General features: G+C 48.6%; 1 protein-coding gene and 1 long non-coding RNA gene across 9 annotated transcripts in view; both read left to right on the top strand.

The window, feature by feature from the left end:
- Window positions 1-2,451: 2,451 nt before the first annotated feature.
- Window positions 2,452-4,606, top strand: LOC309538147. The gene is made up of 3 exons (XR_014222121.1): window positions 2,452-2,537; window positions 2,572-4,325; window positions 4,481-4,606. It is a non-coding gene; the product is annotated as an uncharacterized lncRNA (long non-coding RNA).
- A 6,374-nt stretch (window positions 4,607-10,980) lies between these two features.
- Window positions 10,981-15,361, top strand: part of ZNF362 (zinc finger protein 362) — a 30,704-nt gene continuing 26,323 nt past the window's right edge. Inside the window, exon 1 of one of the 8 annotated variants that reach the window (XM_082233413.1) lies at window positions 10,981-11,051. Coding sequence is in view for 2 of the 8 variants with exons in the window: in XM_082233414.1 (XP_082089540.1) it covers window positions 11,193-11,344 (152 nt within the window). In the remaining 6 variants the exon portion in view is untranslated. The other 7 variants (XM_082233414.1, XM_082233421.1, XM_082233418.1 and 4 more) reach the window with 7 other exon arrangements.

Below are 15,361 nucleotides of genomic sequence, written 5' to 3'. Positions count from 1 at the left end.
GGGGTGCAAGGGAGCCCAATGAGCATCACGTCCTGCTCCCTCCCATGTGGAAATCACAGCTAAAGAATCCCTGACAAATGGCCATCCAGCCTCAGTTAAGGAACCTCCAGTGCAGAAGAGTCCACCACCTGCCAAAGTCATCCGTTCCGCCGTAGAGCACCTTTTACTGGCAGAAAGTTCTCCCTAAGGTTTTGTGGGAATCTCTTCTCATTAGAACCCATTGGTTTGGGCCATCCCCTCTGAAGCAGCAGGGAACAAGCTACCATGGAGCAGCCCTTCAGATATTTGAAGATGGTTTTCACATCACCTCTCAGTATTTTCTTTTCCGGGCTAAACATACCCAACTCCCTCAAGCATTTCTCATAAGGCTTGGTTTCTAGCCACCTTTATGACCTTGGACCTTTGGTCAACCCACATCTGCACACATTTAGCTTGTCAGTATTCTTAAACTGTGGTGCCCAGAACTGGACACAGGACTCCAGGTGGGGTCTGACCAGGGCAGACTTCCACATCATTAAAATAAGAATCTGATTGCCCCACCTAATCCAGCAATTTCCCTTGCGCTAGCTTGGTTTGTTGTTTATTTTTTCTACTTGATGTACGGCTGCAAATGAGGCAGCCAAATTTGGAGGGTGACCGTCCTGTACACGTTGCCGTCCTCGTTGCTGGAATACTCAAGTGTGATCTGCTGGCAACGAGGCATTTTCCTCCTCCTCCCTGGAGCAAACAGGGACTTTTGTTACCGAGAAAACCATGCAGCCGATCTCTGCATAATGAAAGACTCAGCCTTGTCAGTTGCCAGTGTCGTTTTTCAGCCGTAGACCACACAAGAGTCCTGTAACTCGACAAGGTCCTGCGGAGTGTCTGCATTGCCAGGGAAAGTCCCCCACTTCGGTTTATTGGAGCTTGGGATTTCCAGGGGATACATCTTCCCACTTGGGGTGATCCGGAGAAAAAAAGAGAAGCCTTAGCTGAACGACAAGGCGAGCCTTTTTGTGGAGTTCGTTCTCTCCCTTTCCAAGGCTCTGTAACAAAAAAGAAGGTGAGAGAAGAGGCGCCAGGAGGTGGATGGCAAAGCCACGAGGAGGAGGAGACCATCGCCTCTCGGCCTCCATCGCAGGGAGGTCTTTGGCCTCTGGGTCGCGGCGGGGCCTGCGTGCCCCCCTTGCCCGCGGGCTGCTGGCACCAGGGCCTTCTCGACAGCCACCGCTGCCCTTCCAGGCCTGGGCAGAGCAAAGGAAAAGCCACAGCAGCAAGCCTGCCAGGCTGAGTCCAGGAGCACGGAATGGTTCTTCTGCTCCTTCCCATCACGTGAGAAGAGTCCCTGGACATGGCGCTCTCTCTCAGAGCCTCCTCTTGCCTCCGTTGCCCAGTGGGCGGCACTCTGCACCCTATGTGTGGGGAGGGCAGCTGCTCCTGCTTGGGGAAGGCCTCGGGCGCAGAGGAACCGGGCCGCCCCACACGGCCCACGGCCCACAAGAGCCTCAGAGAGATCGGGCGTCGGAGGCAGAAGAAGAGCCGGACTGTCTCTCTTCTCGGGATAGGCCTCCTCAGCTTGACCCTGAGACCGAGCAGCGCATCTTGGACTGGCTGGAAGAAGTGAATCACTGTCTCTTCTCAACGTTGAGCTGCAGCGTCAAGCAGGAAGCAGAGGCGGACACCTCCATCAAAATCATCTACCAGGGGGACTGAAGCTGGGGAGAGGCACTGTTCTCCACCCTGATCCCCCGGGGCCAGACTTGGCCTCCAAGCAGCAAACTGACTTTGGAGGCATGCTTAAACTTTTTCTCTCACTCAGTTTGCTCCAGAAGTCCTGTTCCGTCGCCTCACACCCTCACTGCTTCAAATGCAGCTGGACGAGTTTTGGGGGGGTGGTTGTTGTTTGGTTAGGTTTCTCTTTATTTTAGCATTGTCTAGGCTGAGATGTGTATGGATAACACCCTCATTTGAAATTTGCCTCTGCTGGCAACACATGTCACTTCCTCTCAGCTTCAGTTCCCCCACGCTACATGTACAGTATGGGAATAATAGTGACCTACCTTTCAGGGTCATTGTAAGGATTGCAGGAAGTTATGGTGTATGTGAAATGTTTGAAAGCCCTGAATGACAGAATTTACACTGTAACATACTGTAAGTCTCCTCCTTCCATTGACTGGCTGTAACTTTTTTTCCAAACAACTCTTTGCGCCTGCTGGTCATGCTCAGCTGAACAGTGATTGATTATCAATTTGATTGTTGACATCAATTTGTAGAACGAACAGAGGGATTTCTCTTGGAAACAATATCTCAGGGGGGGGGGAGAGGGAGAGAGAAAGAGAGCTCTTTGCCCTGTATGGGTGGGACTGGCTTTTAAAATATTTAAAGATTTTATAAAACAATATTATAAAATAGCCCCAAAACATTAGGAAGAACTGCCTGACAGTAAGAGCAGTTTGACAGTGGAATGGACTGCCTGAGAAGGTGGTGGACTCTCCTCTGTTTGAGGTTTTTAAAGTTTGGGTGGCTATTCTTTAGCTGTGATTTTTGCATTGCAGGGGGTTGGACTGGATGACCCTTGGGAACCCCTTCCAGCTAAGATTCTGTGACCAAAGGTGATACAGACAGCAACTCGCGTTTAAAAGTCAGGATCTGCTGCACCAAGGTGAACCTGGGAACCTATGTCTCTAAAGAGGTGGTTCAAAAAAACCAGGAAACTCTGAAGTGCAGAAGGACCTAGGTGGAATTTATGGCAGCTCCAGTTAAAATAGTATCAGAGACCAGAAAAGCTTTCTAGCCTAAATCTGTCAGGTTGAACACTCCAGGGCCAGATCAGGATAAGGCAACTCCCTATGTTGTACACCTCTGCCTGCAGAATCCAGTGTAACTCAAAAGTTTGCATCCAGCTTTCGAAAGAAGGCCACCTCTCACTTTCTGTGCTTTTGGTGGGGGCAGATCTGTGCTCCCCTCGCAGAGGCCAGCGACCCACCCTGCTAGCTCCCTGCCCCGACATTCCAGTGGCGCGAAGGATGCTATCTAAACACGCCGCGCAGCTGTGCTGTGGGAGCCCTGTGGCAGGCGCATTCCTGGGCCGGTTTTCAAAGCTTTGCCTAGAGGACTCCTCTCGCGCTCTGCCCGCACGACATCCGAGGCTCGGCAGCTCGAAGGGCCCCTTGCTACTCTTGGACGGCGGCCAAGCTCTCCCCTCCTGTTTGTTTTGGCAGGGCTGGGGCCCTCCTATCAGAAACACACAGAATTCGCTCCTCTTTGGAAGCTGGTTAAAGGCAGGAACATTTACACACACACACACCGCCTCTTTTCCATTCCCAATCTCTTCAACTGCACCTCTGGAGGAAGCAGTCAGGGAAGGAGGCAGAAGCAATGCTTTAGCAGATCCTGGTTAATGTGCCCCAATTTTACCTTTTTTCTGGGGAGCAGCAGCTATTATTACATACCCTCCTACATTTCTGCAATGAAAACGGGAACACCCTATTCCATACTAATACTAATTTTATTATTTGTACCCCGCCTACCGGACTGGGTTGCCCCAGCCACTCTGAGCGGCTTCCAACATACATAAAAACATTAAACATTTTAAAAACCCTCCCTCTACAGGGCTACCTTTGGATGTCTACTAAAGGTTGTATAGTTACTTATCTCCTTGCCTCGACTCCATACTCTCCAGCATTTCTCTGTTGAAAATAGAGACGTCCAAAGGAAAAGGAGGACATTCTGGGATCAAATTAGAAACCAGGGTGACTTCTGTAAATCTAGGGAGAAACAGGGACACTTGGAGGGTCTGTTAATACTGTGTCGTGGAGGGGAGAGTTGCTCTTGTGCTTAGTCCTGCTTGAGGCAGGTATTTGGTCTGCCATTGTGAGAAGAGGAGGCTGAGGTAAATGGGCCATCAGTCTGATCCACAGTCTTACGTTCTTATAAACTGAATGATGGCAGATGATTCAGGGCAGAGAAAAGAAAGTAATTTTCCACACAGTGCGCAGTTAAACCGTGGAACTACCTCCCACAAGAGGCAAGGATGGCCACCACCTTGGATGGCTTTAAAAGAGGATTGGACAAATTCCTGGCGGAGGAAAAGGCTGTCGATGGCTACTAGCCATGATGGCTCTGCTCTGCCTCTATAGTCAGAAGCAGCCATGCCTCTGAATACTAGTTTCTGCAAACCACAGGAGGGGAGAGGGCTCTTGTATTTGGGTCCTGCTTCTGGGCTTCCCATTGGGGTATCTGGGTGCCGCTGTGAGAACAGGCTGCTGGATCTGTTGGGCCATTGGTCCGATCCAGCAGACTCTTCTTGTGTTCTGCAGAGTTCCTGGAGACTGCAGCTCAGTGGCGTAGCGTGGGTTGTCAGCACCCGGGGCAAGGCAAGTAATTTGCGCCCCCTAACCCGTGGATTTGCACCCCCTAACCCTAACCCCCAGATGTTGCGCCCGGTGCGGCCGGCCCCCCCTGCACCCCTCACGCTACGCCACTGCTGCAGCTTTCCAAGCAGGTACATTTCAGCGATAGGAATAGAGGCAGCTTTTTCTCTAGTAACAGAGATCACTTTTTAGATGCAGGGCCACAGTACCTCATAGAAAGCCACTAAAATCATATCCACTGGGCTCCTGTTGTCCTCAAACTCTTTCCATAACAGCTGGCCATTCTAAGAAACCAACTTTAAGAATTGGTGCCCACGTTTGCTTCGCTTTTCTTATGCTCTCCTCCTTCCTTCTTTCATCTTCTGTCGTGTCCTTTAGACTGTGAGCCTGTGGGCAGGGATCATCTTGTTTCTAATTTATTGTATGGGAACTTTTGGGGGTGGGGCTAAAGAGCAGATTTACCACACAAAACCCCCTCTCCAAATAAATAAATTTGCCCTGCTGCTGAGTTGTATTTTGATGAGATGGCGGGACAATTGTTGTTTGTCGAATCTCTCTTGAAACCAAAGTTGGAGGAGGGTAACACCCTCTTGGACAGACGTGGAGAAACTTGGGCACACAGGCTGAATGTGGCCCTCCAGACTTCTCTAGCTGGCCCTCATGACTCAGGCATTACACCAGGCTTCCTCAAACTCGGCCCTCCAGATGTTTTGAGACTACAGTTCCCATCATCCCTGACCACTGGTCCTGCTAGCTAGGGATCATGGGAGTTGGAGGCCAAAAAACATCTGGAGGGCCGAGCTTGAGGAAGCCTGTGTTACACTTTGGAATTCCCTTCCTAGTGACATCAGCCAAGCCCCTCTGTGGTGTTCCTTTAGGCAAGGGGAAATGCAGATCGTCACTGCCCCCCTTGCAGCGTTGGGAGGGGCTTCAAACCAGCTGAATTTTCCTCCCAAACCTTCTGAAAGATGTGCACGTAGGGAACACACACACAGAGAGGCACACCAACCCACACAAAACAAAGATGTGGTCTTACAAATCTCCTTACAGACTAATATTCCCACAGATTTATTTTCTTATGCTTTGGCTCCCTCTTGTGGTTTTAAGATACGCTGCATGTGTGTGCAGAATACAGCTGACTGTTTGCCTATTGTTATTCCACACCTTTCATAACCCTACACGCTGTCCCTATTCTGGGGGCCCTTGTCCCTGGTAGATCATGGTCCTCGTTTGGGCCTTTTGTCCATCCCTTGTTAGAATGCTCTCCGTGAGAGCTGGTCCCATACGTCAAGGTTCAGCTGCCTCCCTAAACATTTACATCTCTAAAGAGGGTACATTGTTAAACTATGGAACTCACACCCACAGGATGCATCCGGTCAGCCACTGTGAGAACAGGAGGCTGGACTAGATGGGCCCCTGGCCTGATCCAGCAGGCTCTTCTGGTGGTCTTATGTTCACCCTGTCTCTTGTGCGCAGGTGCCTATTTCATGTGCAGAAATGAGAAATCCCCTTGCAATGTATTGTCCGCTGCTTTGTACAACACAGATTGCCGAGGTGTCTTTCTTTTTTATAAATACTAAAATAGTTTTTGTTTTTGTGTTTTTCATAATCGTTGCAAAGGTACAAGTGAACAAATGCATGTAAGATTGCTTCCCAAAGGCCCGCCCCCCCTCCCTCCATGCGTTCAGATTAGATGCATATAGAGTCAGTAGCTCTATTTGTGCTGATAAATTGCCATATGACTACAGTAATGCACCATAAATTAATCCCAGGACAGGGAGTGAGAGAGAGTGACCAGACAAGCTTTACAAGCTCATCCCAGAGACCTCTGCCAAAAGAACAAGAAGGGACCAGGCTGGGAATGGGTTTACATGTTGGGGTGTTAAATGGTTGCAGAAGATTGTTTTTCTCATCTGAATAGGTGGTTTGAGAGGCTACCATGAGCTGCTGGTGGTTTCATGGTTGCATTGCCCTTTCTAGTGTATTGAATAAACACAGGCCATGTTTTCTCAAAAACATCCTTGACCTTTGTGGGTTAAAAAAAATGAAAAGAAAACTTCAAATTGCTTTGACAGTTTTCCATGAGGACTCATTCCAACCAAGCATCCATTATTAAATTAGTAGCTCTTTTCCAATGCTAAGCTAGAACTTGCCCAGCTGCTTTTGAATGGCCGCTACCGGGTTATGGGATGATCACATACAGAGAGAGTCAATCCAAAATCCAAAGAACACCTATCCTCCTGACTTTTGGCTCGGCACAAGCCAGACTATTGCAGAGGGGGAATTAGGAACAAAGCACCCAGCTAAGTAGGAAAAAGCTTTCAGCAAAATGTTGGGACAAAGCTTTTCCAAAACCAAATGAAGGACAAAGGGAAGAGAAAACTGGCCACACTCTTACACTACTTTAACAGTCAAGGGTATTTACTGAGAGTTGTGGGGAAACCCTTATTCATCTCACAGAGCTAGAATTCCCACCCGGACACAATTTTTGGGGTGTCCTGGTTCTTACTTATTGAAATATAGCAACCCTAGTTAAACCTCTCTGAGAATTGTAGCTCTCGGAGGGAAATGAGATTTCTCCCAGCAACTCTCAGCACCCTTAACAAAACTACAGCTCCTAGAATTCTTTGGGGAAAGCCACGACTGGTTAAAATGCCATGGTGCTGCTATAAATATGTGATGTGGATGTGCCCCAAGGCATGATGAATTGCTGCAGTATATTTTCACCTCCTGACAATAATACTCCAGGGAGCCAGCCAGCCGGCTGGCCATGCCCATTTCCCAGATACCGTTCCATCCTGCTGATTGTTTTCCTTTTCCAGCTGACAGCTAGCACTCTCTGGGTACTGAGAACACCCAGTGCTCATTGAGCTGTTTGTGTGTGTGGATCGTTCCCTCTTGTTTCTCAGGGGGGTCCATTTTAGCAGCAGCCCTATTGTTGCTTTATCACCTGAGGTTGCTGCTAGAGTGAGCTGAAGCTGTAAGAAGATGGAGACTACAGTGAGATAGACATTGTTTTCAAACCTGAACATGGGTTTCTCCATTATGGAGAATGAGCTGATTGGTACGAAGCCAATGATCTATCCAGCGAGGCTGCTGTCGCCTGCAACTGGTCTGACTCTGAGCCTAGGTGAGAGACGGGCGGAGAGATACCACCCATTCCCAGCCTGGTCCCTTCTTGTTCTTTTGGCAGAGGTCTCTGGGATGAGCTTGTAAAGCTTGTCTGGTCACTCTCTCTCACTCCCTGTCCTGGGATTAATTTATGGCAGTGTTTCCCAACCAGTGTTCCGCGGCACACTAGTGTGCCGCGAGACGTTGCCTGGTGTGCCGTGGGAGGGAGGCGGGCGAGTCGGGCGGCGAGAGGCGGGCGGCAGCGGCGAGGAGAGGCCGCCCAGCGCGGGGCTCTCGCCGTCTGCCTGCCTGGCTGCCTGCGTGGCGCTGACGTCACGGGGCTGTAACGTGCCCCACATAGGCACACGCGGGGCGGCGAGCGAGCTCCCTCCCACATCCCATCGCCGCTCGCTTCGGCCGGCCTACTGGGCTGTCGCAGGCGGAAGGCCTGCGCATGCGCAAGGTTTTCGCACCTTTGGGATTGCCTTCACGCCTTCCTCCTCCCGGGTCCTTGAGAGCGCGGGAAGCGGTAGCGCGAGAACGGCGTTGAGCCTGGTAGGTATTGCGCTTGCCAAGGCAGTCATTTGGGAAATGAAAACTTGCAAAGCAAGCAACCAGTTCAATCTGAAGTACATGTATGCTTAATATCCTGTATCTGAAACCTGTTCTGCCCCCTCCCCCACACTTGGTGCCATTTTCATCTACACATGCAGCAGAGTAAGTTGACCCAGAATAGTACCAATTCAGATGGCAGATGGGAGAATGACAGTGCTGAATGCTTTCCCATGTAGAACAGTCCCTGCAAATAAAAACCTAGCATATTTGGAAGAGGGATGCTAGCCTAACCATTACCTTCTATGCTGTTACTATTTTTTTATTTCTTTTTACATAAGTAAAAAGTGACCTTTCCCCATCTGGCATGGTGGTGTGCCTCGAGATTTTTTTCATGAAACAAGTGTGCCTTTGCCCAAAAAAGGTTGGGAAACACTGATTTATGGTGCATTACTGTAGTCATATGGCAATTTATCAGCACAAATAGAGTGCGCTGATGCGTAATTACGGGCAGAGCAGAAGCACGTGCTGAGATGTTTTCTCTTCCACATCTGCGTGTGGGGCAAATGAAGCAGCAGTCTTCCTTGGTGAGGTAGCAGCAGCAGCTAAGAACTTAAGTCCTGGGTTCAAAACTCGGCCCAGCTCCAAACTGATTAGGGAAGCCTTGAGGTAAGAACCAGGGTTAGTCAACTCTGGGGCTGATGAGAGCTGGAGCCCAATGACACCTGCAAGGCACTCCTGTGCAAGACATTGATCTCTCGTCAGCTACATGGGGATGATAATGCTGGCCTACCTTGCAGGGCTGTTGAGAACGTAGAGCATGAATTGGGTGCCAGCTCAAGGTGGTGGCATTCATTGAGCTCTCTTATTATTTGCTTGCTTGCTTATGTCCTGTCTTTCCTATAAGGAGCTCAAGGAACTCAACAACCCTGTGCAGTAGGTTAGGCTGACAGGCAGTGATTGTCCCAGGGTCACCTGGTGAACTTCATTGCTGAGTAGGGACTCGAACCTCGTCTCCCAGGTCCTAGTCCAACACGCTAACCACTACACCTAATAATTAAATGGGCCAGTCCTCATTGGGTGTCCCCCACCCCACCCAATTCCACTTCTGGACCCAGAGAGGTGAGAGGATCCCACTCATAGAAGCCAGTGACACTTGTTGCCATTTTGAAATGACCCATACAAAGCAGGAAGAGGTGAAATACAGCTGATGGAGGTTGTGTATAATCCCAATTTGGTGTCCCCCAGGTCTTGGACTAAATCTCCTATCATCCTTGTCTATTGGGCATGCTGGCTGAGGCTGATGACAGCTGGAGTTTTAACAAAAGGGCCTTGTTAGTGGTGGCTCCCTCTCTATGGAACGGTCTTCCCAACAGGGGCATAGCATGGGGGGGCAAGAGGGGACGTATTATTTCCAAAATTAACAGCCTGGCAATTTTATTCTTAAGTCTCAGCTGACAGCAAGAACATCTGGCAGAAAAAACTGAATTACCGTATTTTTTGCACCATAACACTCACTTTTTTCCTCCTAGAAAGTAAGAGGAAATGTCTGTGCGTGTTATGGAGGAAATGCCTACGGGTGGCATGCCTACGGATTTTCCTCCTCTAAAAACTACGTGCGTGTTATGGTCGGGTGCGTGTTATAGAGCGAAAAATACGGTATTTGGGAAGGCTGAGGTTGTTTTAAATTGTTCTTAAGTGTTATATGTTAATTTATATTTTGTATTTCTGTTGTGTGTGTTTTTTGTAAGGCCAATTAAATATTCTACATTATTTAAAAATGTGTTTGTGGGACAGGGGTTACTGTTTCTGCTTTTGCTTTATTTACTGGTTTTTTACTTTGTATTTTTAATCCTGTGAGGCACCCTGAGATCTTGTGAATCAAAGGAGGTACTGTATATTAATCTAGACGAAACAACATTCATCCGGGGTAGGCACACTTACAGAGCAAAGTGCTCTTTAGGGGACAGCAGAGCCAGACACCCTGTGGAGCTGCAGATGTCACCCATCACATGACCTGGTCCTGAGTTCAGGATTTACCTCCCATCTACCCCAAATCCAGAGTAGAAGCCTGGCTAGACAAGCAGTAGCCTTTGCATATTATTAGAAACAAAAGCAACTCAAAGGTGTGATTCCTGCATTTGCAGCGGGTTGGACTAGATGACCCCTGGGGACTCCTTTCAACTCTACAGTTCCGTGCTTTTGATTTTGCGGTGCTGCTTGCTCCCAGATAAAGAGGGATTCCAGGGCCACGGGCCTTCCTGAATTAACCAGCACACCCTTTAATTTATTTTCCCCTGCGAGGGAGGTGCCTATGAATTTATATTGGAAATTCAAAGTTGCCTAAGGCAACTTTGGTGCTGGGGGTTGTGTTTGGGGAGGGGGAGAGATGATTAGGAATCTGCTTTTTAAATAAAATAAAAATCAGTGGGTGGAGGAAACAGGCTCGTAAGCCAGCCCATCTCTTGTTCTGTGCCTAGCAAGCAATGTCTGGGCACATTCTGCAGCCAGCCAAACCCACAAGACACCCCCCCTCCGCCACCCACCAAACCCCCTCTGCACCCCACCCCAATGTTTTCTTTTCCAAAACTCCCTCCCCCATTTCCCTCGCCTCTCCTGGATCTGCCCCTTTTGGAAACTCTCTCGCAAGAAGTGAATCTTTTAGCACACAACTACCAAGGAAGAAAGAAAAAAAAAGATTGCAGGAAAAAGGGGAAAAGAAAATAACACGATCAAAAAGAATAGGGAGGTTTTCTGTTGTTGTTTTTTTAAAAAGCAAGTTTTCTTTAAAAAAGCATTTTATTTTTGGAGGCGGAAGGAAGAATCGGTCGCAAGAGGAAAAACCCTTCTGCTGCTCGCTCGGACCTCATAGAAAGCAACCCTCCGGCTGGCTGGCTTGGGTTGTTGCAAAAACCAGAAGTGAACTCCAGGCCGACCCGGAAGATTTGAACTGAGCTTTATAAGCACTCGGCGGGGAGGGGGGGGGAGGAAAAAAAAACCCAAGCTATAGAGACTGAACTTCCCAAGATCGCCCTGGTAGGGAGTGTTATCCTTTTTTTTTTTTGGAGGGGGGGAGTGTTAAAAAAAACCCCACTCCTTTTTGCCCCCCCTCCTGATAAGACTTGAGTGGCTCTATTATTACCCGTCTTTATCTCTAGATATTTATACTCTCGCCTCATGTCTATTTGCATTAAAAGCGCCCCACGTTTGCCAAAACCTCTGCAATCGAAGGTGTGTATTCTTCCGATTACTGTGTTCTGTTATTATGGAGGAAAGGGCAGAGAGGCGGACGCGCTCTCCCAGGCCAGCTCCAAGCAAGGATTGGCGAGGTTGGAGGGTGGTGGGGTTAAATTTGTGGAGTGGGGGGGAGAGAAGGGGCTAGATTGCAAATGTTGCAGCTCAGTAGCAACGCCGCATGCTTTTCCCCCTCTCCTTCTGTGGCTTTCTGCAAATGCATGTCAGTTTCAGGCTAAGATTGCAAAGGGGGGGGAGAGGGTGCGTTTGCAAATTCGATGCGCGCATTTGCAGCAGGTCTGCACCGGAGATCGTGCGGGGGGGCACTGTCTTCCCGGTGTGTGTCCCCCCCCTTTCGCCGGTCGTCTCCTCCTCCTCCTTATTCCGCCCCCCCCCGACGTAACTAAAGGTTGGGCGGGTGGAGATGGAGGAGGAGGAGGAGGCGAGGAAGAGGAAGCGAAACGGGGGTGCCCATTTTCTTCCTTTGCAGACGGATCTCTGGCTTGGGTTGCAATTTGCAAGCGGAGCATGTGTATTGGTATAGGAAGTGTCTTTTTTTTTAAATAAATAAAAGCCGGGCTATTCAAAAGAGGGAAAGATTATTAAGAATAATACGTTAAATAAATAAATAAAACAAAACACCCCTTTTGGTGCAAAAAGACCTCCGGCCAACAATGATTTAATGCAAATAAAGGCGAGGGCAAAAAGGAGCTTAATTTTTTTTTTTCCTCCCGTTTTTCCCCCCTCCGACTTTCTAGTTTTGCGGCTGCCTGAAATTTTTTTTTTCCTCCTCTCTTCTTCCCCTCTCGGAGTCCAGGCGAAGCTTCCGATTTCTCCCTTTTTTGCAGATCTGCAGAATATGGCGTCCCCGTTTCTGTTTTAAAAATAAGCGAGGCTGCCATTTTTGTTTCCCCTTTTGTCTGCAAATTTTAATAATAATAAAAAAAAAACTGTCTTGAGAGTGTTGGAGAGGCAGCCCAGGGGGGAACCGGGGGCACCTGAAAAGGGGTGTTTTGCTTTGTTCTGGGGTTTTGTGCTTTTGGGGGGGAGCGGGGTTGGCGTTGTTGCAATCTTGCTTTGCTTTTGTGTGTGTGAGTCTGGGATGTTGCACTGTTGTTTTTGCTTCTTGCACTGTGAATTGCGTGTCGATTGCACTTTTATTTAAGGGGAGAGGGGGAAAAAAAGAAATGGCTGTTTGTTTATTTTTTTTTAGAACTGAAGTTAACTTATGCGAAAGTTGGCTATGAAAATATTGCATAAAAAAGGACACCCCCTCTCTCCCAAGTTACTCGGAGTTGTACAGTTTTCTTTCCTTTTTTCCCCTTTTGGAATATTTAAGGAATGGGGGGTGGGTTGTAACTGAATTTGTTGGTTCTTTTCTTTTTTCTACATGCCTTTTCTTTTAATGGGGTATTGTGCTCGCTTTCTTAAAACAGCTTTTGCAAATGCCACGTTTGCTGAGGAATAGTTTGGAAATTAGCTGTTTGAATTGGAATGTGGTATTTTCTCCTGGTGTGGAATCTGCAGCTTAAAAAAAAATGTTGGAGATCCTGTCTCTCTCTCCCCACCCCCCTACCCCACTTTTGCAGTTCGGTAGAGAAAGGTCTGTACAGTTTCAGAGAAACATAAGCTTTTATATGTATGTGCGTATATTTCTATTTAATGTCTCCATGTGCATTTGTCTCCCTGTATATGTGGTGTTTGGTCTAGACTTAAATTTTAAGATGTTTGGTGGCCGAATCTTGTGTGGGCTCATTTGCCATTGGACTTAAAAAAGAAGAAGCAATGTATCCTAAGACAAGCATGGATTTATTTTTGGACGGTAGTGGGGAGGTGGCTACAGTGGTTGGGAAATGTGCTGGTTTTTAAAATTTCATTTATTGCTCCTCCAGTGGAATGGTGCACTGTGCATGGATCTGTGAGGCATAACTCCACGTCCTTTTGTTCAGTTATAATTTTTGCAGTTTGCCTTTTGGAGACTTTCTACCCAAAATGCCACAATTTGACCCACCCACCCCCAAATGTCGGCTTGGGTTAGGTTGGATTGGGTGGCTGTTCTTGAAGCGGGCCGGCAGAGAGGCCTTAGAAGAGGTGGAGACATTCTTGAGAGGCGGCACACAAGTTTTTGGGCCATCCTGGACTGGACATTGCTGAAAGAGGGGTTCAGACAGCCCTGGTGTGTGCATGTAGTTGATCCATTTGGCATCTTAAGACATTGGTTACTTTTGTCGGTGGCAGAGAATAGGAACTTAGAAGGTCAGGTAAGACTCGGTGATAGAGATGATGTGGTTTTGGCTCTTCCTCAAGCAAGGCCGGCTAACGTTGCTGTATGAGTTTGCAAGCTTTCGGGTCACACAGAGCTCTTTTCGATAATACTGGACTCCTTACCCCAAGAGGAATTGGCTTGGTATTTCCTGTTCTGTGTTCATTTGGCTGTGTTCATGTTGCTGTTGTATTTTGGGGAAGGGGGCTCCATCTCTGAGAACTGGGCCCTCCTTCATGTTTAGGAGCTGTGGTTTCAGACCACGTATTCATGAACAAATACAGACCTGATGCTTAAAGTTATGTGATTATGGGGAGAAGCCAAAAGAATACCCTAGCAATTCCCAAAGTGTCTACTGCAGGAGAACCGGTAATGTGCTGCTAAGAATGAGAATCCCCAGGGAGGAGGATGCTCGTTGTGTCTCTGCATTATTTACAACTCAGGCCTTGCTTCCTGGGGATGGGCAACTCTACAAAGTCTCATAATTTGGTGTGAGGGGATCATTCCCAGTGTATACTGGAAACCAAAATCACCAACACTCTAAAGGAGGCTGGCTGTTGCATCTCTGCATTGGTAACCACCTCAGGCTTCCAGTGAGGAGTCGCATCCCAAACAGTGACTCATGCAGAAGCACAGAAGTAGACTCCTGGGTTCGTAATTCTTAGAAAAACTGGTTTTGGGGTGCGGGAAGAATGAGGGCCTTCTGTATCAAACGATGCGTTCGTGAACAAATTGGGCCTAATCCTGGTCGTGGATATATTTGTAGGGAAATGAATGAAGGACCTGATGTTCAGTGCAACGCTTAATTTTTACACCATTTACCGGTATAACACTGGTAGAAAAGCCAAGAAATGTTTGGTTTGCATGCTGTGTGCTTGCTGTTATTTCTCTTGTTCCTAAATTGACCCAGATGGGCTCCCTCATGGAGAACCTCCACACCCCACCCATCCTCTTTTCCCTCACAAAAATGGTCCATGGGGCCAAACACACCCCCTCCCCTCCAGAAAGTGACCAGCAACCAAGGCTTCGGTGGAGCCTTTTGTCTTGCCTCTTGCTGGAAGATTCTGTGGGAAAGGGCACTTGGTTCCCCTCCTCCAGCAGAGAGGCCTTGGCAAAGCAACTTATTTTGAGGGAAATGCTTCTTGTGCGTTCCCCTTCCTGGTGGGAGATGCTTAGGACGGTTGATGGTGTGAACTAAAACCGCCAGTTGATGAGGGCAAATGGAGTAAATGGCAGCGCATTGCCACGCCGAATACGGCCATTAAACCGAACTCACGGGAGACAGGCTTGTGGGAAAGGGCGACTGGGTTGCGCATGAGAGCCAGAGGTTCTTGCTCCCAGTTGAGGAAACAGCTCCGGCATCATTCTTGTACAGGACGGTTGTTGTTGACCGAGCACATGTGGGCCAGCCGGAGACGTTTGTTCCTTTCATTTAAACATAAGAACATGAGGAGAGCTCTAGTGGATCAGGCCAGTGGCCCATCTAGTCCAACATCCACTTCAAACAGTGGCCATTCAGGTGCAGAAACCCACAAGCAGGTCCCATGCACAAGCGCACTCTCCCCTCCTGTGGCTTCCAGCAACTGGTAGTCAGAAGCATTACTGCCTCCAGCCATGAAGATAGCTCTTGTGGCTAGCAGCCATTTCACCCTCTGGAGGAGGGGTAGTGGTCATGGTTCAGGGCCCTTCGCCCACATCTTGGCTGACCAGAACCTCGTTGGGGATCTTGGTTTGGGGGGGGAGCAACCAGTGTTTGAAATTAGCCAGGTGCGTTTTGCCTCAGGCGCAGGTCCACTTGCGACCATGTAGAGCTCTCGGGGGGGGGGGGCCAGGTTGGTGACTGAGGAAA

This window comes from Podarcis vaucheri (assembly GCF_965113315.1).
Source record: "Podarcis vaucheri genome assembly, chromosome: 7".
Lineage (NCBI taxonomy): Eukaryota > Metazoa > Chordata > Lepidosauria > Squamata > Lacertidae > Podarcis > Podarcis vaucheri.
Note: the sequence above shows the minus strand (reverse complement) of the source record. Positions and strands in the feature narration are given on the sequence as shown.